This window comes from Wyeomyia smithii, chromosome 3, assembly GCF_029784165.1.
Source record: "Wyeomyia smithii strain HCP4-BCI-WySm-NY-G18 chromosome 3, ASM2978416v1, whole genome shotgun sequence".
Lineage (NCBI taxonomy): Eukaryota > Metazoa > Arthropoda > Insecta > Diptera > Culicidae > Wyeomyia > Wyeomyia smithii.
Window position 1 is genome coordinate 70,012,394 of NC_073696.1, and position 23,294 is coordinate 70,035,687.

A 23,294-nucleotide genomic window follows, 5' to 3' on the forward strand; every position below is an offset into this window, starting at 1 on the left:
AACTAGTTCCTTCTCTGTCCCTGTCTTTCGAATCTCACCACAAGTAACACAGATTTCCTACCCCCCCGAATCACAACTACTCCCCATAACGTTACCATCCGCCATCGCAATAGGTCCACAGCAAAGAGATTTGTAAGTTTGTTCAAAATATTTATAAGAGAAAAATTGTACCATAGACTTTTATGAACACCAATATTGTAGAATGTACCCCGAATCGCCCCAATTAATGTTGACGATAAGCTCTAAAAAGCATCCAGACAAGGAACGAACAAGAATTATGTAAGTCACAGACAACTCAACCACAGACAACTAGATAAACTCTTATCAATTGTTAACAAATTTAAGAATTAAAACAGACACTAATCGCTAATAAACACCAACAGTTTCCCCTGAAGATGTCACTGATCAGTGACGAAACGTCGGACAGTAAAAAACCAGATCGTTCTACTTATTCAAGACTGCTCAGCCGAAATTATAACCAAACATCGTACAATTCCCAACAGTCGAACTCTCATACAACAATCATTACTTTTCAACTTTTACTTCTTACTTTCTACGTTTTACGTGTTACTTTTAATTTTTTTTTACGTTCTATGTTTTACCTTTTGGATTTTGACTTTTTTACTTACTAATTCTCCTTTTTACTTCAAATTTCCACTTTATATTGTTATATTTTCATTTTCCTTGTTACTATTTACTTCTCACTTTGTGCTTTTCCTATTCTAGTCTCAGCTTATCTTTTTTTTTTCTTTTGCTTCGTATTTTCAGCTCTTTACATTTTTCTTTTTTATTTTTCTTATACTTTGTGCATATATATATATATATATATATATATATATATATATATATATATATATATATATATATATATATATATATATATATATATATATATATATATATATATATATATATATATATATATATATATATATATATATATATATATATATATATATATATATATATATATATATATATATATATATATATATATATATATATATATATATATATATATATATATATATATATACTTTCTTTTCATATATAGAGATCGGACTCGATTATCCGGAACATCAAAAAAAAATTCATTCCGGATAATCGAGTTTTCCGGATAATCAAATCACAAAAAAATATTCAAATTCGCCATTACAGAACATAAAATAAAAATTCCTTTTATTTTATTTCACTTGTATGATGCAGTGGCTTAACTAGAAATTATTTCTGAGGCGAAAAGGGGTGAAATCTTGAGAAGCAAAAAAATATATTGGACATTGATTGTTTTCACTTAATTCGAACATATCCCAAACATGCCGCAAGTGACATAAATGGTCACAAATATGCCAGAAGAGATGGTAAAGATAAAATTTCGGAATAAAAATTAAAAACGACACACAGAAAAATTCCGGATAATCGAATTCCGGATAATCGAGTTTCCGGATAGTCGAGTCTCCGGATAATCGAGTCCGACCTGTGTATATCCTTTTACTTCCGTCCTTTTCCTTTTATGTTTAACTTATTATTTTAGTTTTGCTCACTAATTTCCACTTTTTACTTTTTAATTCTCACTACATATTTGCTTTTTATATTTCCGATTTTAATTCAAAAAATTGCTTTTTGTTTCTTACTTTTTATTTTTATTTCTTAATTTTCACTATTCGCTTTTTACTTTTTGCTTTCACTTTTCAATTTTTCTTTATTTTTTTTCTACCTTAACTTCGCATTATCAGCTTTCTATTTTTTCACATTTTTCTCTTACTTTTTGTTCTTCACTATTTGATTTTCACTATCATCTCTACTCTTTGCCCTTTGCTTTTTTTTACTTTCTGTTTTTTGTATTTTTATTTTTATATTTTCCTTTTAATTTTTGGTTTTGCTTTTTACCTTTTACTCTTTACTCTTCACTATTTCCTTTTTATATTGTTATTTTCACTCTTTATTTATACCAAGAACAGCGGTTCAAATTTTCGGTTTCAATTTATCAGTGGCATTTCCTTTTTTTCGCGTTTCAATTCTTTTTCAAATTTTTACTCCTCACTATGTAGATTTTTCTCTTATTTTTTTTTATGTTTTGCTTTTACTTTCCACTTATTTTTTGTGTTCTTAACTCTTTAGTTTTTGATTTATTGTTTTCCTAATTTTCGTTCTTATTCTTTCTGCTGTTGTTTCTTTACTTTTTACTCTGGAACTCTTACTTTTCATTTTGTAATTTTTTCTTTTGCTTTTTATTTTCTTCTCTTTCTATATTACTATTCAATTTCTACATTTTGCCTTCGCTTCTTACTTTTTATTTACACTGTACTTTGTACTTTTTACTCGTTTATTACTCTTTTCTTTCATATTTTTTATATTCTACTTCTTATTTCTTACTTTTTATTCTTTACTTTTAATTTTTACGATTAATCTTTTCACATTTCATTCTTTGTTTTATTTTTGTTTTATTTACTTCGAATATAATATTCTTTACGGTATTCTTTTCGCACTTTACTTTTTATTTACGCGTGTGTCCTTAGTGCTTCGGTTTATCACTCATTAGTTCTCCCGTCTCGCTATTTACTCTTCACTTCATAATCTTTACTTTACTTTTTACTTTTTTAGGTTACTCTTTATTTTTCGCTCTTCACTTCCTATTTTGTACTCTCTATTCTTTATTTACTTTTTATCTTTTTCTTCTTAGTTTTTACTTTCTACTTCCTATTTTTTATTTTTCATTGTTTTATTATGACTCTTAAATTAGTTTTAAATTTTTTCGCCTTACTATTTTTAACTTGATTACCTATTGTTTTTACCCTGTTTTATTGTCATTTAATCGTTTCAATCATATATGTACATATTCATCACTATTACCATTTAGTTATTTTCGTTGACACTTTTCACATTTTGCATTTATCTCTCCACATTCTACTTTTTAGTTCATACTTCCTTAGTTTTTTTTAGGTTCTTACTTTTCACGTTTGTCTTTTACTCTTACCCTTGTACCCTATCCATTTTTAATTTTGATTTGTAGTTTCTACGTTTAATTTCTACATTTCTACATACACTGTCTATTTTTTTCTTTTTACATTGTGCTATTCACCTTCAATTTTTTACCTGTCTTGTGTTCTCATCAGTTTATTTTTTCCTTTTTGCTCTTACTTCTTGTTTTAGACCTTAGACTCTTTGTTTTTTCGTTTTGAATTCTGTGTTTCACTTTGCGCATTTTGTTAGTGAAATTTTGCTCTTTGTTTGTTACTCTTTGCTACTTTCTACTTTTTAAGTTTTGTATATATCATTTTACTTTTTTTTTTGTAGTTTTCACTCTCCATTTTCTGCTACTCTTTCTGTATTGCTTAGTTTGTATTTTTTGAACATACAATCGTTTGTACGTTCTACAGTTATGTCTCAATATAATGTATTTTATAATTTTGTTTCGTTGCATTATGTCTAAGTTTGACGATACTTTCAACTCTTTTCGCTTTGCCTTCAACTTTTTATTTTTAACTTGTTTCTCTCATACTTTTTACTTTTTCTTCTTCTTATTACTTTTTTTTCATTTAACTTCTTATTTCGAACTTTTTCCATCTGTTACCTCTGTGCCGTTCATTTTTTTTTTACTTTCCACTTTTTATTTTTCACTCTTTACTTATGATACTTTTTACCTATTGCACTTTTTACGTTTTTACATTTTCTTCTTTAATTGTTTTTAAGAAATTAAATGTTTTTAATTACTCTCATTATTTCTGTTTACTATTTATTTCGCATTTGTAACCTTTAAGTTTATAGTTCTTATTTTTTCTTTGCTCTGTCTTTTTACTTTTTTACACGTTTCGTCTTCTCGTTTTGAAGGTTTAATAGCGTTCTTTGCTTCATTCAATTATCCGCCCTTATTATCCTAATTTTTCAATGACCATTTTAACGAATATTAATTGACAATCCTTGATTACCCAGAATAACACATCCGACCGCTGATCTTCGAGCGAGAAGTACCAATTATGGCGCCTCTGTCCGGCCGGATAGTTTCAAGATTTGTTTTTAATTAATTCCGCGTATTCTTCCAGTGTTTGCTCCGCAGGCTTTGTCACGTCGCACCACAAACGATTTATCTTGCTCATTACTGCTGATTGGGTGGAGGACCTTTCCGCTAGCGTGCGCGGGCCCGTCAATTCTGCGACGGTCCCGATTGTCATCTGCTGTGCCAACCGAACCGTCTAGGAATCCGATCCGACGATGGTCTTCTAGCAAAAGCAGCGGGTTGAGTATAGAGCGGCGTTCCATCCTAGTGTGCATTTAAATACCAGCGGTGCTTATTCTTCTTGCCCTCCGCCTCTCCCGTCAATTTGCGCTTCTGCTTCGACGTCATTATCGTTAACAATCCACTCATTGAATCAATGGCCTGGATGGTGGCAGTCTTCGTTCGTGGTGCTTAATTAATATTTTTTCACCTGCCTTTTCACCTTCCGTTGTGAACGAGACAACTGATGGGGAGCTGCAATGATTGGTAATCAATGGGAAAAATGCAAAGCGAGTGGGTTGTTGTCTTTCGTGGGCTGCATCTTCAGTTTTCAATGTGTCATAACAACTCAGAGAACGCAGAAATTGAATCTCGTAGCCGAGTAAGGTCACTGTCACGAATTTCTAAGAAGCTTTTGATCGAAACAACGATCGTTCAAATATTTACTCTGTCTAATGGGACAAGTTAATTTTTTTTATTTCTACTAGAATTATTTCTCTGTTCTGTTCGATTCCTCCTCGAAGCAGTTCAACCTGTTGCCAAGACCAGTAACGTAGGTACGCATCGGTATGCGGACTGAATTTCTTTCGTTTCGTCTGCCCTTAAGGGCAGCGACATATGACGACGGATGACATGTGCGATTTGCCGTAACCGCGGTTAGGAATTTTATGCTTCGCACGCAGCCCGGGAGAGACATGACAGGACAACTAAATGAAACAGAAAACTTTTGCGCGTTTCGGTTCCTCCCGTGAGGCTCTGCAGTCCGTCTGCCGGCTAACGCTACTACTGTTAGGATCCGTTTCAGAGCTGGTAACGAGTGCGCGACAAGAATGAACAATAATTAAAATCATCCATCAATTTTCCTTCGTATCCAATTTGTTTGATTTATGAAGTTACTCTAGCTCTGCGCTAGAGTTATTTCGCAGTGGCTCTCGTCATCGTAGGCGGACTTCAGCCCAGCTTAGGAATTGGGAGTGGGAGCTGTGTTCATGAGGTCGTTTTGGTGGGCTTCCCCGGTAAAGGTGCTAATAATTTATTGATATTTTGGTTTGATTGCTTCTTGGGAAAGGAAATTGCTTCTCGTGTTTTAATTTATGGGAACTAATGTTCCGTTGTGTAGTTTTGGAATCTAGATTTGCCATCTTGAAGGTAATTAAGATAACGTGAATTTATAGCGTAAAAATTTGACATTCTGAAGATTTGTTTGCTGGATAGCAATTCCGAGCGAACTAGTCTCGGAAATGATGAAAGTTCTGCAACGAACATTTCTCATTCTGATTAAACTCTGTACATATATGATTCCGATTAGATAACACATGACTTTTGCACAAGTATCAAGCCCTTTTTTTCTCAGCACGGTTTATTTTTATTTTTTTCTGATTCAAGCATGTGAAATTGATGTCATTTTCATGATTTTTAAAGGAAACATTTCATATAGTTTTTTCTATTTTTTTTCCATTCTAGCAGATAGTTCTAACATAAAGCCAATAAATCTTGGCAGTTCTAAAATGGTTGCTAATATTAATGGATTTATTCTCAACGTCATTAGAAATAACATATTTGCCAATGAGCGATTTCGATTTCGCCACGGGCATTTCAGAAGTTGTCGACAGTTCAGAGTTACCTATCAAAAGCTATTTCAAGTCAAATTATTACCACTTTTGAACAAAAATTATGGCAATCCACAATTACTATGATGAGCACTTTTATATAAGTTTATTTATTTAAAAAAATACGATTATGCCAAATTCAAGGGAATTTTGTTTACCGTACTAAAATCGAAAATACACTGTGTTTCAATTCACCTTCAAAGTAGAATAAAAAAATCATACTGGGCAACCACTCCCTCCCATCTCGTAGGGAAAGTAGCGTTTCGGGCAAATGTGCTCACACAATTGTCCAATATTTTTTTTAAACTGATAAACTCTCTGCCAACTATCACGAAATGATATCGATTGTCCTCCTAAGTGTGGAACAGCGTGATATATTATTGCGTATATAAAGGTGCCACTTTCAAATATTTCTTGGTCCGTCTCTGCTGGTTGCCATCACGAAATGATGGAATAAAACGTCATAACATCGCACCACGCAACTAAGAGAATGAAGTAATTTAAAAAGGGCGGGCCTATTATACCATTAGTTTGGAGTAACCTTTACCATTCGAGCAAGACTTTGCTGGCCAAGAAAAGCTTCTAAAATTACCAAAATACAAGTTTCATATACAGGAAGTTTGAGCAGATCATTTTATAGTTTTTGATTTACATTTTCGTAATTTTTAGATAAATTGGTATACAAAAAATGGTTCATGGTTAAAAACGTCTTCAAAGGTACCTCTTTCAGAAATAAAAAAATGTTCTTCTAAACATGCTGAAATATATAAAATCTCACTAAAGTCTGGCAAACATTGTTTGCATACAATTAAGAGTTTATTACTTTAGTTTCCTAAAATGGGAAGTGTAATGGAGTTACCACCTGTAGAGTCTGCGCATGCCGCGTAGAAAATAAATGGATTTTTCCTATTTTTAACTTTAGAAACATCATGTAAGCATAGATTAAAAGTTTGCGGAAATTTTGTGTTTTTGAAGAACGAGATGATGATGAAGATAAATTTTAGTTACACTTTTAAAGAATACCACCGTTTTTTAAATAGGACGTAGTCCTACGTCAAAATGCAAGAGTTAGTCCAATTTATGCCCCCTTAGTTGCGTGTTGAAGAATTTTTCATCTTCCATATACACTTTCCCAATGTAATTAAGAACCAAATTGCTGCAGTCATTGTTATGAAAATCTACTAGTATATATTCAACAGACGGATTTATTTCTTCAAATATGTTGATTTTGCTTATTTTGTCAGAATATTAGTACTTAAATATTTTGTTATGAAAAAATGATTCTGAGACCATAATTTGCGCGAAAAAAATGAAGCTTTTAATTTATTTTTCAATTTGAGCTTTTCGTTTGAAATGAAAAAAAAAACTCCAAACTAATTGTGGTTAGTCTGTTTTTTTACGTACGCTATGTCTGTCAATAAGCTTCTAAAGAAGGGTGCAAAATGTAAGTTTTTAATCGGAACATGTAGTAATTTTTGTCTAATTTCAAAAGCTTATAACTCGGTTTGTTTTGAGCGGATTCCCTTCGTTTTAGCAGCAATCGATTGGAAAAGTATCGTACTACTGAAAAATATCGAGCCGTGTTTTCGACTCCAGACACCGTTTTGAAATCCAAGCTGGCCAAGCTTCCAGTTTCTGGAAAACAACTAAAAGACCATAAAGTGAGTATTTTCGAAATCGAGATGATACCTAGAGACCGAAAATCAATTACAAACACTATTTTTAAATCCAAGATGGCGACTTCCGGCTCCCGGAATTGGCCACATGCTTCTCAATATGGGTATTTCTGTAATCGGGATGATACATAGAGACCAAAAATCGACTTTAGACGTCCACTCTCTGTAAAACGGCCGTTACGGAATCGAGCCGATCATATTCAGAAACCGTTTTGAAATCTACGATGGCTACTTCCGGTTTCCGAAAAAGGCCAAATACCATCTAATATATTTATTTCTGAAACCAGAATGATACCGAGAGACCGAAAATCAACTTTAGTCGCCATTTTAAAATCGAGATGATGACTTCTGATGTCTATAGACAGCCTAAAATGGCCAAATAATACTATATATGAGTATTTCCGGAATCGGGATAGTATCCAGGGGTCTAAATTAACCGAAACGCAGCTCTGAAATCCGAATTGGCGATATCCGGTGGCTAGAAAACAGCCTAAAATAACTTCATACCACTCAATGTGGGTATTTTTGAAATCAATATCCGGAAATATACTCCAAACGTCATTTCGAAATCCAAGCTGGCGACTTAAAGTTTCAGTAAAATAGCCACAAATTGTCATACTGGAATCTTGATGATGTCCAGGAATCAAAAATTTAATCAGACGCCATCTCGAAATCCAAGGTTTCTAATTCCAAAATTTAATTATTTCTCCCGTCAAATAAATCAAGACTGCATTCAATACTTCATTACAGTTTTACTTATAACCTCTACAATAATTTTCATACGTGCTAATTATTTTTGGTGTATTTCAGACAGTTTTTAATTTGTTTATTTGACATTGTTATGCCAATGGTTTCGCAATGTAGATTAAACTGACGTATAACGTGATTTTGCATAGTTTGTTTTAAACTATTTTCGGAAAAAAGTGTTCTTGTTCTAAGATGCCTAGAAGGTGTATAAAAACTGAGTTGTGATATTAATGCTGGTCTTTTTTACGCGGATTGCTTTCCTCCATTACTCAAAAACGGTACAAGATATCGACCTCATTTCAATCACGTTTTCCGTTTTAGGCCACGAGTGATCATATATCAGATTTTCAAAAAAAAAAACAATTTTTGGTGTAACTACTCAAAATTTAAAATATTGCATTTTGGTCCCTAGATTGACCACTATCATAATCAAACGAGGTTTACACATTTTAGGACGATTTTCTTCGTTATATTTGCTACTCAAAAAAGCCTTTTTTACGCGGGTCTATACTAACTTGGAACGCATCCCCCGTGCAAAAACGGAATCGGGTGTAATGTCATTGAAGAATAGCATTGTAAATTCACGGCGCTGTTCGAGTGTTCGCTTCAGTACAGATCAGTACGCTTGAAACGTGCTTAATACGATGGCAGGGGAAATGCAGATTAATTTAAGTTGCGTAGCGCGATGCCTAGTATCACTCCTAAGTCCCTAACAATCGTGTATTTTGTGCAATTTGATTTCCTAGAGATGTTACAATATGTGATTTTTTTCCGACTTGATTTTATTGCGTTATATATTTTGACATTGAGTTGGAGAAGGCTGCTATTGTACCCAGTGTAGAATAAATTGACTTCTTGCTGAATTCCATGAAGATTTTCATGTCATCCGCGTTCATTAATAAATTTTTTTAGGTGTGGGGGAAATATCATTAACATACAAAATGAAAAGTAGTGAACCCTAATGTGCACCCTAGGGCACCCCAGAGGTGACTGAAGTGGGGTTTGAGAGTTTGTTTTAAAAGCGTACTATTTGTTTGCGGTTACTATATAAGACTGAAGTCAACAAAGGAGTTGAGACGACAATCCAATTTTTTTGCAGTTCGGAGAGTAAAGATGATATGTCGATTTGGTCAAATACTTACTGAAGTCAGTGTTAACGGCTTCTACATGCTCAACATTATCCATTGCGTTGAGCTTGAGCTTGACGACCGCACATTTCGTAGTTGCTCCTTCGTGATCGATCAGAGCCAATGAAGTTGCACAACCACGTATACGGCTATTTGGAATTAGGTTATCATCTTCAGTGTACAACAATTCAGTAGCTACTGCTTTGTAAAGATCGATAACGGTGCCGGCCACGTCCTTACGATCGTTAGGGTAAGGAAGGATGTTATAAGGAAGGAAGTGTAACAGTTGTTAATGTCGGAGACCGAGTTTACCTCTGCATCTCCACGACTGCGACGGAAAGGAAAAGTATGTGTCACCGTGGTAAGTGACCAAATCAAACAATGTTGCGCGTGAAGTAAACTCGTTACGAAGGCGAACAGTGACTTTTCAAACAACGCTAATCAAGGTGAGCAGCGTGCGCAAAGAACATTCCAATTTAAGTGTTTAAATATTAGTCTATTGCCAAAAACACTCGAGAAAGCAAACTCACTCTGGTGAATGTGGCTCCTTGAAAAGTATACATTGCGTAGTCATTAATATTATTCACGATATTAATCGACCGAATTAACCTACTCTAATTTGTGATGCGCTTATGTAGAAGCAACGCGTGGTTAAACCTTTAAACCAAACCGAGTTTAGCTCTGCATCTCCACGAATGCAGTGGAATGGAAGGTTTGTGTTATTGTGTTACTGTCGTAAGTTACGATAGCCTTTGTAATTGCAACTTCGCATCAACTGCAACTGCAACTTTCGTCCTACGTTTAAAATACAAATCAGATTCACAAGTCGTTGATACAGTTTTTCAACCCGCCTGCGCTGTTTATTCTACTGTCGTTATCCTTCGATTAGAATGGCACTGAATTTGAACAAACCGCTGCAATAAACAAAACTTTTCTTAATATTCACACTTTGTGTTTTCCAGTAACCAAAGCAAACTATGTAAGGAAAGAGGACGGAGGGATATTTTATTTGTATTGTGCTATGTAACGTATTATGCATATCCACTCACGTAACCCAACCTCAATAAACAAAACCGATTTAAAAAAAAACACCTTACACAGATTATACACTGTCTCCGTAAGCCGATTTCCTACAAAATATAAAGAAATTTGTACAGTTTTACCTCCGTTCAGTGGTATCAGAACAGGATATGTCAGGTTTTTTTTCGTTCCATATGAACTATTACCTTCATTCAACTATTTACCTTCATTTGCTTGTCCCATTACAACAACTGTACGATTCATATCAAATCTTCTGCCCACAATTGAGTGGCGGTTTACTTGTAATAAGTTTTTTACTTACTGGAAAATTTCGTTGCTTATAAGTGATTCAAAAAGTTGTGAAATGCATGAGATAATGACAATTCTACGATAGTTACGGACGTCAGATCTCGCACCTGATTCAGAAATAAGCACCAAATAAGAACATTTGTGGACTTCGGAGAACTTCCCATTTTTTAGAGATTTTTGAAAAAGTATTGTTCTTGAGTTAACACAGTCTAGGCATTCCATGCTACTTCGCACATCGATCCTGATCGACCATTTCCGATTTCCCTGAAACTTTTCACAGTTTTTCCTTTTTGATAAAGAAGTCATCTTACGATATCAGTTCTTCATGTAGACTCACGACTGCTGCTACAAAAACACCTATTCAAAATGATGACTGATAGATAAACATTATGTCTCAGAAAAACGACTCGTTTGATTGAAATGGTGTCTTCAGCAAAGTTGTAATAAAATTGCGGTCCTAGAAAAAATATCTACACTGTAAAAAAAAATAATTTCTGTGCCAAATTTTCCAAATTGTTACAAAATATCAAATATCTCAAAAAGTACCTTTTTTTAAAATCTGTTTTTTTGGTGATGGTAGAATGAAAAAGTTGTGAACATTTGAGTATTTTGACATTTTCACTCTGAACATTTTAGAGTGTTTCCGCTATTAAAGTTGCGCTGATTTTTGAAAAGGGTACTTTTTGAGCTATTTAATATTGTGTGACAATTTGGAAAATTTAGTACAGAAAAAAAATTTACAGGGTATATATTTTTTCAAGAACCGCAATTCTGAGATCATTCAAAGAAATAGTTATCGGTTTCCGTTATACTCTACTAAATTTTTTGGAAATAAATATTGAAATTCAGTCCGCAAATATATATTTCGACTGTGACGTACAGTCTTCCTCAGTGCTTATGTGGACTGGTAAAGAGCAAAGCGTAAATCCTGTTTTTTTATTTGTAGTAGGTAAAAATGAAAATTTAGCACCCTTAATTGGAGTTAGGTAGGGAATTATGCGGTCGATTGTTTACCGTTCCATGTCTGGGGTTTTTGGGAAGCAGATTGAATAGCCATGAGGGGTGATTACCTGCGTCTTTATTGAGAAGCGTGCATAAGTGTTGTTTATAAATTTCTGAACTTTCAGCTACGTCTAATTTCCATAAATTATTAACGGGGCGAAGGAGGTGAATGTTATCCGAAGTTAGTGGACGTTCCTCGTTAAAAATATGTTCAGCCACTTTTGATTTGAAATGGTGTGGTGGGGCATTTGTTGAAACTTTACTTGCTTTGGTCACTTCTGAGAAATGTTCTTTGAAACGTATCCCTAGGTTGCGTTTAGTTTGTCCAATGTAAACCATGTCACAGTGACTGCATGCAATTTTTTAAATTCCAGCTTTGTTCAGGGTATCAATAGGGTCTTTGGTAGACCCTAATTTTGTTTTGAGTTGGGTATTTTTACTAGTGTAGACAATATCCATCCCAAATTTTCTAAATTTTGAACGAAGTGGGCGTGTCAAGTTAACGTCATATTCAACGGCTACCCTTTTCAGATCTTCTGTTATTGGGTTGAGTGTTGTAAAAGATTTCCTTTTTATCAACAATGGCTTGAATGATACTTTCATTGTAGCCATTAAGTTTAGCAATTTCGAAAATATATTCCAGTTCCTTTTGCTTGGCTACTTCACTTAGAGGTAAAGTTTCCATGCGGTGGATCATATGATGGAAGGATGCCATTTTATGCTGGAAGGGATGGTTTGAAGTGTTAGGTATTACCCGTTTTGTATTCGTGGGTTTCCGATAAATTTCAAATTCCAAGTCCGTAGACTTTCTGACTACAACGACGTCCAAGAAAGGGAGTCTGTTGTTAAGTTCTTTTTAAATTGTGAAGTTTATATTTTTATGGGTATTATTAAGGGATATGAAAAAAGTTTCAAGATCCGCCCTTTTCAAAATACAAAAAATATCATCCACATACCTCCACCATCGAATCGGTAAGATGTTCCTCTTCTCTAATGTACTTTCTATATTTGCCATGAAGAGCTCACATAGAAAGGGAGAAAGAGGATTCCCCATTGGTGCCCCTCTAGTCTGTTTGTAAAATTTACCACGAAATGTGAAGTAGTTTTCTTTCATGCAAAGGCGTGAAAGTTTCAACAAACTGTCAACTTTCTTTTTCCAAGTATTATCAAAATATTGGGAAAGAAGCCAGTCCTCTAAAAGGTTTAAGGTTTCATTCACTGGAACGCTAGGAAATAAGGCCGTAACGTCAACTGAAACCATTATCTCATCAGATTGGATGTTACCCGAGGATCTTAAATTTCCAACGAAATCTCCGGTGCTCTTTACTGATCGACTTGGAAATTTATGGGGCATGGCTTGAAATTCTTTTACCAGCCATTTAGCCAATTTTTCTGTGGGAGCCCCTACCGCTGAGATAATTTCTCTCATTTCATTTCCAGGTTTGTGAATTTTGGGGAGACCCTTTATCCTTGGAAGAACGGAATTTGAAACACGAAGATTTTGTAACGCATTACCCAAAACGGGTTTGCATTCTTTTATTGTATTTTCTACACGTTTTACCATATCAGCAAGAGGATTAGGTCGCAGTTGCCAATATGGACCTTTATCAATTTTTTGGGTTATTTGTTCATCATAGTCAGACTTGTCCATGATGACGGTTTTGTTCCCCTTATCTGCTTTTAAATAGAAAACAGGTTGTTTACGTAATTCCTCAACTGTCTTTAAATCAGACGAATTTTCATGACGTTGCAGTGTCTTAGTAATTTTTGAAAAAATTTGGCGTACTTCACCAGTTTGTTCTGTGGAAAGTTTACAACTGTCCATCCCAGCTTCTATATCGATGATCGATTGTTCAATATTGGGTCGTGAAATATTGGGTCGTGACTTTCCACAGAACAATATTGGGTCGTGACTTTCCACAGAACAATATTGGGTCGTGACTTTCCACAGAACAAACTGGTGAAGTACGCCAAATTTTTTCAAAAATTACTAAGACACTGCCACGTCATTAAAATTCGTCTGATTTAAAGACAGTTGAGGAATTACGTAAACAACCTGTTTTCTATTTAAAAGCAGATAAGGGGAACAAAACCGTCATCATGGACAAGTCTGACTATGATGAACAAATAACCCAAAAAATTGATAAAGGTCCATACAATAAAAGAATGCAAACCCGTTTTGGGTAATGCGTTACAAAATCTTCGTGTTTCAAATCCAGTTCTTCCAAGAATAAAGGGTCTCCCCAAAATTCACAAACCTGGAAATGAAATGAGAGAAATTATCTCAGCGGTAGGGGCTCCCACAGAAAAATTGGCTAAATGGCTGGTAAAAGAATTTCAAGCCATGCCCCATAAATTTCCAAGTCGATCAGTAAAGAGCACCGGAGATTTCGTTGGAAATTTAAGATCCTCGGGTAACATCCAATCTGATGAGATAATGGTTTCATTTGACGTTACGGCCTTATTTCCTAGCGTTCCAGTGAATGAAACCTTAAACCTTTTAGAGGACTGGCTTCTTTCCCAATATTTTGATAATACTTGGAAAAAGAAAGTTGACAGTTTGTTGAAACTTTCACGCCTTTGCATGAAAGAAAACTACTTCACATTTCGTGGTAAATTTTACAAACAGACTAGAGGGGCACCAATGGGGAATCCTCTTTCTCCCTTTCTATGTGAGCTCTTCATGGCAAATATAGAAAGTACATTAGAGAAGAGGAACATCTTACCGATTCGATGGTGGAGGTATGTGGATGATATTTTTTGTATTTTGAAAAGGGCGGATCTTGAAACTTTTTTCATATCGCTTAATAATACCCATAAAAACATAAACTTCACAATTGAAAAAGAACTTAACAACAGACTAATTTCCATTTCGTGAAAAAGACTCAGTTTGCCAACCCAAGTTTCGTTCAAATTAAAATTTGAATGGTGGATTGAATTTTTATGCATCCCAATGCAACTCTGCCGAAAACGTCTTCATGGAAAAAATGTTTTTGAGAAAATCTGTTCGGCGGAAGAATTTTGTTTTGTCAGTTTCAGCCTTTTCAATTCAATTTCTGACCTCTCTTATAATAATTACTTTTCCAAGAATATATTTTTGTTGGTGGGCCATAAGTTCTCAAAACTAACGTGACAAATTTAGACAATAAGCCAAATTTCGGCATTAGTCGGGAGCAACGCGGAAGGCAAACAAAAGTAAATGAACATTTCACGAGGAGGTCAAGCTTTGTTTTACTCACGTACTGAAAGCTTGACAAAGAGCGCCACTTGCCCGTCCGAAATAAATTGCTATAACTCATGAGTCATGATTTTGATTAAGCCTGTTTGCTTTCATGCCGGCTATTTATCTTTGCAATAGAGCGCCATCGAAAGTAGAAGCTCGAGGTGCTAATGGAAAACGCCTTTTATTTCCCACTGGTGACAAGAGCGTTACATATGGGTCAGAATTCGTGAAACGGATCACTAAAAATCGCGATGTCTAATTTTTTCAAATAAGTATTAAAAACTTCAAAAGTTTCACTCGGGAAGTTGGTTTTCCAATTTTTATAGAATTTGAGTAAATTTACAAGTTGTTATTGTCATTTGAAATTTAGGTCAAAATTGTTTTTAAACAGACATAGCTTTAAAAATATTGCATCGAATTTGATGAAATTTTCACAGCAGATGCATCTTGAGTTGTAGTTTACGAAAAAAAAATTTTTGAAGAAAAAAATATTTTTTCAATAGTAACTATTTAAAACAATATGTTGAAAATCTATGTTCTGGGGCACTCAAAAATCTGAAAAAAATCACAAGTATTTTTGACAAAATTTCGAAACTACCCTGAAAATTTCGCGGTGGTGATATTTTTTTATCAAAAGATATGGGCCTTCAAAGTTGGTGCCGCAACGCATTTTTCAAGCGAGAAATGCTCCTAAACCAAGTTTTCTTCAGTTCCCATACCAAAGTGCACAATAATGGCTAAAAGTAATAGCACGGGCGATCTTAACCCGTTGATGCGTTCTGTACGGCTGTCCCCTAACTAAATTTTGCATTATTGTTTTAGTAAAATGTGTAGGTAGGCTTGCGAATTGTAAGGGGCATGAAATATACTGTCTTCATCATTAAGTTGGGTAACAGACTAAGCATATTTTGACTATTTTGCGACTAAAAATATTAAACTAATTTTACAAATCTTACAGAATTTTTGCATATAACTGAAACTGGGTTTGTCAATAGTAGTACTGCTCACTCGCTTCTCGCTTGAAAATGCACTTGGCACCAACTTTGAAGGCCCATATCTTTTGATCAAAAAATATCACCACCGCGAAATTTTCAGGGCAGTTTCGAAATTTCGTCAAAAATACTTGTGATTTTTTTCAGATTTTTGAGTGCCCCAGAACATAGATTTTCAACATATTGTTTTAAATAGTTATTATTGAAAAAATATTTTTTTCACCAAAAAAAATATTTTCGTAAACTACAACTTAGGATGCATCTACTGTGAAAATTTCATCAAATTCGATGCAATATTTTTAAAGCTATGTCTGTTTAAAAACAATTTTGACCTAAATTTCAAATGACTATAACAACTTGTAAACTTACTCAAATTCAATAAAAATTGGAAAATCAACTTCCCGAGTGAAATTCTGAAGTTTTTAATACTTATTTGAAAAAATTAGACATCGCGATTTTAAGTGATCCGTTTCACGAATTCTGACCCATATTTTATTCTCATTATTCCTTTTAGTTTCAATTTTTCTTTCCTTAAAACATCTCTTTGAAAATGTGACAATGTTGCCCTACTGTTGACAGATTCTTTCCTTTTGTGACTAGTTTGCGTGCTTTGCCAACAAGAGACAACGGATACAATATTTGCAGCAGGTGAAACAGAACAAGTAAAATCTGCGACAGACCATGAAGTCTCGATGCTGCCAGTAACGTACGATAGCTTGCCAATTTCGTATTCATATTCATCGAGCCGTGTTCGTATTTACCTTGTTTTATTTTGAAATGTGTCAAAATTCACGGGTTGCATGTTGGCAAACATTCGCAGCGCGAAGTGGATTCCCTCTGTTAGTCCAGAAGTAAATCGGCAATCGAATATTTGTGGATCATCGTTGTTGTTTGGATTTTCGCGTGTTGCCATCAATCTTTTTCTTGGCTGATGCCAAGAGTACATGTGTAATGATTTCCTATATCGTACATCAATTTGATGAGAGTCAACCTGGCTTTTCCACCTCGTAAAACAAATTAGAATCGTTTATATCAAGAAAACAGCTTTATTCAAATAATACCAGCCAAACTCACACCCGAATCGTAAATTGAAACAATTTCTCGAAACTTCTTTTGTATTCAGCACAGTTCTGACATTTTCCTTCACCAAATCCGAATCACTGCACCGTTCACAGTGTATCGTATTTGCTGCCAGCACTTCAAAGCAAGCGAACGTCACATCTCATCTTCTCGGAAACCGGATCAAGTAGCCAAACCAGCCACCCCTCAAGCTGCTGCTGCTGTTGCCGTAGGGGTGGTGGAGCTCCGGAAAGTCGAAAATAAACTTCTGGGTGACCGTCGTCTGACAGTATCTAGCGAGTCAAATGCCAACAAGGGGTCTATCGTAAAGTAAAATTAAATTATCGTTGGCAAATTGCTTTCTGTAGAATCTATTGCATATTTTTTCTGCGTTATTTCGTTTAATTAAAATTACATTCCGTCAGGCTGGGACTTTTTCGGAAGGATTGTGCTTGTGAGAAAAACAAAAATATTCGTTCTTTTTTGTTTCCTTATCATAAATCTATCACATACTGAATCTTTTTATTTTTCACATCCCTGAGCCGGTGAACATTAAGTTGTTCGCAGAGCGACCAACTGTGAGAAGTGTCAATGTAGAAAAATTACTTTGACAGCGTCAGCAAACACTCGAGAACACCGGCTAGTGGGTGGCCTTGTGCCAGACTGGGTTCTAAGGTGCCCCGGTCGGTTCTCTCTGCGTTGTGCAACGATAGGAAAGTGCATACATGTGTGTACTTACAACGCCATCATCAAAGCAAGTTGCCTTCGATTGCTCTCGTGATTTCATCGTGATGGAGGGGGGAAGCTCCCAGGGTTGATTATTAATTCTGTTCTTCGATACACAACAGCTCGGGCTTTTGGGTCAGGCATTATATTACAATCCGAAGCTGCATCGGTAGCCTATGACAGGTGCCGGCTGATTTATTGGTGGCATTTTACTAGTCGCACTTGGCAGCGTTGCAGTGGTTGTTCTAACACTGCTTCGGATGCTGGTCAGCCGAGTGTAGGTCAGAAGTGGTGGTATTTTATTTTATAATTTCAGGATTATTATTGATGTTTTAGATATTATATGCGAAGAAACGATGGAGTGTTTTATCATCATTGAATGTTGTATTCATTATTAATTAGGTGGTGATTATACACCGACGAATAACAAATTATTGTGATACTATTTAAGCTGGCTATATTCTATTTATGAATTGAAAACTCTTTCCGTTTTCTTTCAACGCTGCAAACCTAACTTATATCATTAAATGTCATTGTAAATCAATCAAATGCGGGATGCCGCTGCAAAATAAATACGCATTTTGAACAGAAGGTAGATATTTACAAATCTACTCTCATGCGGCTTTCTCTTTTTTCTTTTCAATCAAAATTCTGGTATAAATTTCACTTAATACGTTCTAAGTTTCTAATTTTATCGGCAAACAACTTCTGGGTTCAAGAATGCTTTCACAAATTATCCCCCACCCAACGTATCGAGTGTCGTACGATGACACAACTGCGCACTTTCAAGTAAACGAGCCGTTCATCAAAGGCTACCAAAATTCCCACCCGAGACTGCTTTGTGGTAGCAAAATGTTAAATCCACTACAGCCGCTGCTGCCTCTGCCACCGCCCTACCACCTCACCATTTAATGCGTTTTTGAGTCACACCGAAGAGAAAGAAGCAACCAATAATGTGCGCGACACGAAGAAAAAAGAACACGCAGACAGACACTCACACAACCGGCTCAACCAGACCAAAGTGCCACCGAGAGAGCAGCGAACGCGAGGGCCACTTTAGTTTTACTAATAATTCACTGTACTAATTATGTTACCACACTCTTTCTTCTCTCTCATTTTTTTCTCTTACGCTCTTCTGATATCATCAACCGACGACAGCAGATTAGCAACCAACACCGGCGGGGTTTTTCGGACATCCACGGAAACAATACGAAACGAAGATCAACCGAGGGAGAAGTGACGTTGTCCAAGGGTGCCCCGCGCCATCGTTTAGTGTGCTTTTAATTTAATTAACTCCTCAGCTTCCAGTGAATCGCAACCGTGTTTGTTGCTGCTCTCACGTGCGGTCACAGATCGACCGACGAAAAGCAACACAGAGAAAAAATAAAGAACAAATAACAAATAATCAACAAGATCGTTTAACAAGGGTTTGGAATTATGCAACACAGTCACTACTCCAGAACATCACCATTATCATCCGGTAACAGCAACAGAAGCAGCAGTGGATGCAACGTCCACGAGAGCAACATTTCCGTCGATTGCGTGCTTTCTTTCTCCGAAACCGTCGTCAATGAGAGTGAGGAAAAAAGTGCCGCCGCCGTCGCCGGGTTTTAGCTGCGCCGCAAAGCGAACCTTTTGAGCCGTGAAGAAGCTCAAGTGGCATCTCCGCAGCATCACCAGAAGCACTTGTTGTCGCCGTGTGCTAGTTGTTCACCGACCATCGTCGTGTCTTGCCACTCGTGCGCGTTCGGATCGTGCCACACGTCAAGCCGTTAAGACTATTCCGCGGCATCTTCCGTTCGATTCGCGCTCCTAGGGAGCCGAACACAGTTGTTGTTGCTGACCGAGCACGTAAAGCAGAGTTGTTGATGTTTGTTGATATTAATTTGTCTAGCTTTTAGTTCGATTTCCGTTCTTGTACCGGTGGGAGGTTCGATATTTTTTGGCGCAGGTCGTCGATTATTGTTGTTCGAGAAGATAGAAGGTGTTATTCTTAATCAGTTCGCCGAGCAATTCGAGAGCGTTGTGCGTACGTGATAAACGATTGAATTGAAAATTAAAAATTGATAGTGAGTCGAATTCAATCCTGTTGATTAAGTGTAAAGTGAATTTAAGAGTGATTTAAACGTCGTAAAAGTTTCATCATGCAACACCATCCGGGTTCCTGGTATATACCGTGGGGTGTTCCGGGGATGGGCCTCCAGAAGATGCTGGCGGTTCCGTTCAATCCGGCCACCGCCGGTTATCATCAGCCACAGATTGCCGCGGCGGCAGTTCAACCCCAGCCGCAGGTACAGACGGCCGGTCAGCAGCAGGCCAGTCAGCAAGCGGCATCCTATCAGCACCATCAGCTGCAGCATCATCACCCAGCGGCGGCACTACACAACCCAGCCGCCGCTGCTGCAGCTGCGGCCATGCAGCATCAACCGTTGCATCCGGCAGCCGCCGCGGCCATGTTTACGCCACTGACCTTGCGGAGTTTCATGACACATCCGCATTTGAACCTCGGTCAGCAACCGATAGCAACCGCCCAGCAACCTCTACAGCAGCATACGCCTTCAATAGCGGGCACCCCCGGTCCGACCCAGTCACAGCTGACGGCTCTGGGTTTGAACGGGGCGCTCGGTGCCATTGTGCCCATGCGACAACAGCAACAACAGCCGCAGCCACAACAGCAGCAACCGCCACAGCAAAAGACGCCGGCCAGCGTTTCAACCGGAACGCTCATCATGCCGATGAGAAAGGTAGGTGACATGGTTGTTGTTTGGGGCTGGCAGCCTCTTTTTTTCGCTCTCTTTTTGTGTTTTACCCGTAGCAGCTTTCAACCGAAGGCGCGGATGTTTGTGGTATTATCTGCTGATTTTTTCCCTCCGATAGTAACTGTATAACTCGGGTCGATATTGGTTACGGATGGCCGTTTGCGGTTATGTCACATCCTACCATTTGGCCTGTGTGATTTTATGGTTGCATTATCTCAGATTGAACGAAACCATCCGTACCGCACTATACCAAATGGGGTGAACGCGGTCGTGAAATAGTAATGCTGAAGCTCCGAAGCCGTCGATGGGAAACCTTTGGAAATGCCAAATTTATTAGCCACTGAAATGAAAGCTCCCACCAAATCATCGGCGCGGGAAACAAGATTACATAGAGCTGTATCACATAAGGATTCACAATTGACGATCGTAAAGCATTCGACAGTAATCCTCCAGTTTATTGTGGTGATCTAACTTTGATATTTTCAAGTTGGTTGATTTCTCATTAATAAATTAACGGAAATTAACTGTATTCGCTGCAATCTTGGTGATGTCACGTTTTTCACCAATTTCAAAATTCCACAATGATATGTAAATATCACACATTGAATTTCTGAGTGTTTTTTTATCGAAAATACTTTTCAAATTAAACATGTAAAGCAAACCCAGCAAACAAATTGGTTCCTATAACATGCGTTCCCCTCTGCTAATTAAACCCTTATTTGGTAAAAAATGACCATATCAGATGAATGAAATGCGCTTATGTGTACAAATCTGGATGCCTCATATGTACATTATAAAAAAAATTAGTTGCGAATGGCCTCATTTGAAACTTTTAATTGCATTCTATACGTCTTAGACGAATGATGCATCGTACAATTTTATACGATACGTTAAATCGCTTTATATATAACCTAATATTGCGTTTTATAGGATTTAAATTGTTTGCGTTATAAATAAATTGAATATTGCATCTTATGTCATTTCACCTTGATATGCGCATTTGAGCAACTAAGAATTAATATCCTTATACGACTTGTGGTTTGCTGGGAACGTTTTGGAATAACCCTTCCCTTAGTAAGCTCCACCAATTCAAACGCTGTGGAGCTTGACAACCATTTATTTATAGTCAAAAAATTCATTAAATTTTCCCAACACCAGCCTTGAATCACAGTGGAAGCTTACCTTGCAAACTGCGACCCCTCCCCCTCTCTGGAATCGAGGAACACTGGGACTCCAAAATATTATCTCCTGCTTCCGCCCACAATCAATCATTTTGTACATGGCGTTGTTGCTCCCGTACAAATAGTTTCTTATCAGAAAACAATGAAATCGTGACTAGCGTGTCATGAAAGAGTCTTCTTTTCAGAGAAGACTCGGAAACAGTGTAAATTTGACGATTCTTGTAGGCCTAACATCAAAAATCAGTTGTGAACATCTGTTCAGATCGGTGGAAAATTTTACAAATAAACTTCGCCCTTATTCGCCAAATACGCTTCCTCACAACTTGCGGTGTCTTTGCAGGTAGTGACCGACCGGTTGTTTTACAGTCCTTGTCTCCTTGATGGTTTTATTAGCAAAATCTCCCTCTTTAGGTTTTTGGTCCATTTTTTCCTTTTAAATTTGTCATCTTACTTTCGTTTTTTTCCTGTTCATTTGTTTCAATATATTTTTCAATATTTTTCTGTTTTGTTCTGTTTTCTGTTTTGATTCTTTTATTTCCTGAGTGTTTGATGTTTTCTACACCATTTGCTCATTATGATTGTTTCGGTTGTTGTTGTTTCTTTTTTCACTGTTCAGTATATGCTTATTTTTTCTAATTTTATTGCTGTTCATAGATTATAATTTTTTGTCCTGTATCTTATTCTATGTGTCTATATCCTACATATTTTTGTTTTCCTCAACTTCTCATTTACCCTTTTATAATATTGATTTTTGGGTGTTTTAATCTGATTTTCTGTTGTTTAACAAATCAATGTTCTGTTACGGTTTTATGTTTTTATGCTTCCTATCCTACTTTTTTTCTTTTCGAGTATTCAAGTGCTGTTGGTATTTCCAGAATATCTTAATATCGTATTTTTTCTTTGGCTTTATTTGTTTTATTTTTTTCTGCCTTCGATTCACGTTTCTCTTCCTTTCTCTTCGTTTTTTGCCTGTTTTCCGTCGTAAGGCATATTATTTGGTAGAAAATTACCATATCAGATCAATTAAATGCGCCTATGTGTACAAATCTGGAGGCCAAATATGAATGTACATTGTAAAAAAAAAAATAGTTGCGATTTTGTATAACACCGCAAGCGCACCTGAATGGCCTCATTTGAAACTTTAAATGTACATTCTAGACATCTGTGATCGTTTTTGCTTTTCTCTTAGGAAGGTATAGCAATCACTGCAAAAATCAAAGGCATAAAAGTGCTCAATAGGGCCGAATGTCATATATCACTGGACTCAGTTTGACGAGCTGAGCATTTTCTGTACGCGTGTGTGTGTATGTGTGTGTGTAACGCTCTTCCAATCTCACTCGATTTTCTCAGAGATGGCTGGACCGATTTTTACAAAATCACGAAACTTCATTATCTCAGAAACTACACAACAGATTTGAACAATATTGATGAACGGACAAGTTATGGGTTAACTAATGAATTATAATGATTGAACACGTGGTTCAAAAGTTGTGAAAAGAATGTCATATTAGAAAAAGAAGCAAAATCCTACTATAAATAATCGAATCTAAAATGATATTTAATCAAATGATATATAATCGAGTCCAATCTTAATATGAGTACAGTGACGTTTCGATTATACCACGATCGAAAAAAAATTAACGTCATTTA

General features: G+C 36.2%; 1 protein-coding gene across 4 annotated transcripts in view; it reads left to right on the forward strand.

The window, feature by feature from the left end:
• The window catches only part of LOC129731391 (pseudouridylate synthase RPUSD2-like), a 503,699-nt gene that overhangs the window by 178,050 nt on the left and 302,355 nt on the right, over nt 1–23,294 (forward strand). For 2 of the 4 annotated variants that reach the window (XM_055691362.1, XM_055691363.1), the window contains exon 2: nt 18,866–20,448. The exons of 1 other annotated variant lie outside the window; for it this stretch is intronic. In XM_055691362.1, coding sequence (XP_055547337.1) covers nt 19,849–20,448 — 600 coding nt within the window. In that variant the 5' untranslated portion in view covers nt 18,866–19,848. Of the gene's footprint in view, nt 1–18,862; nt 20,449–23,294 lie in introns of all 4 variants that reach the window. One more of the 4 variants, XM_055691364.1, reaches the window with a different exon arrangement.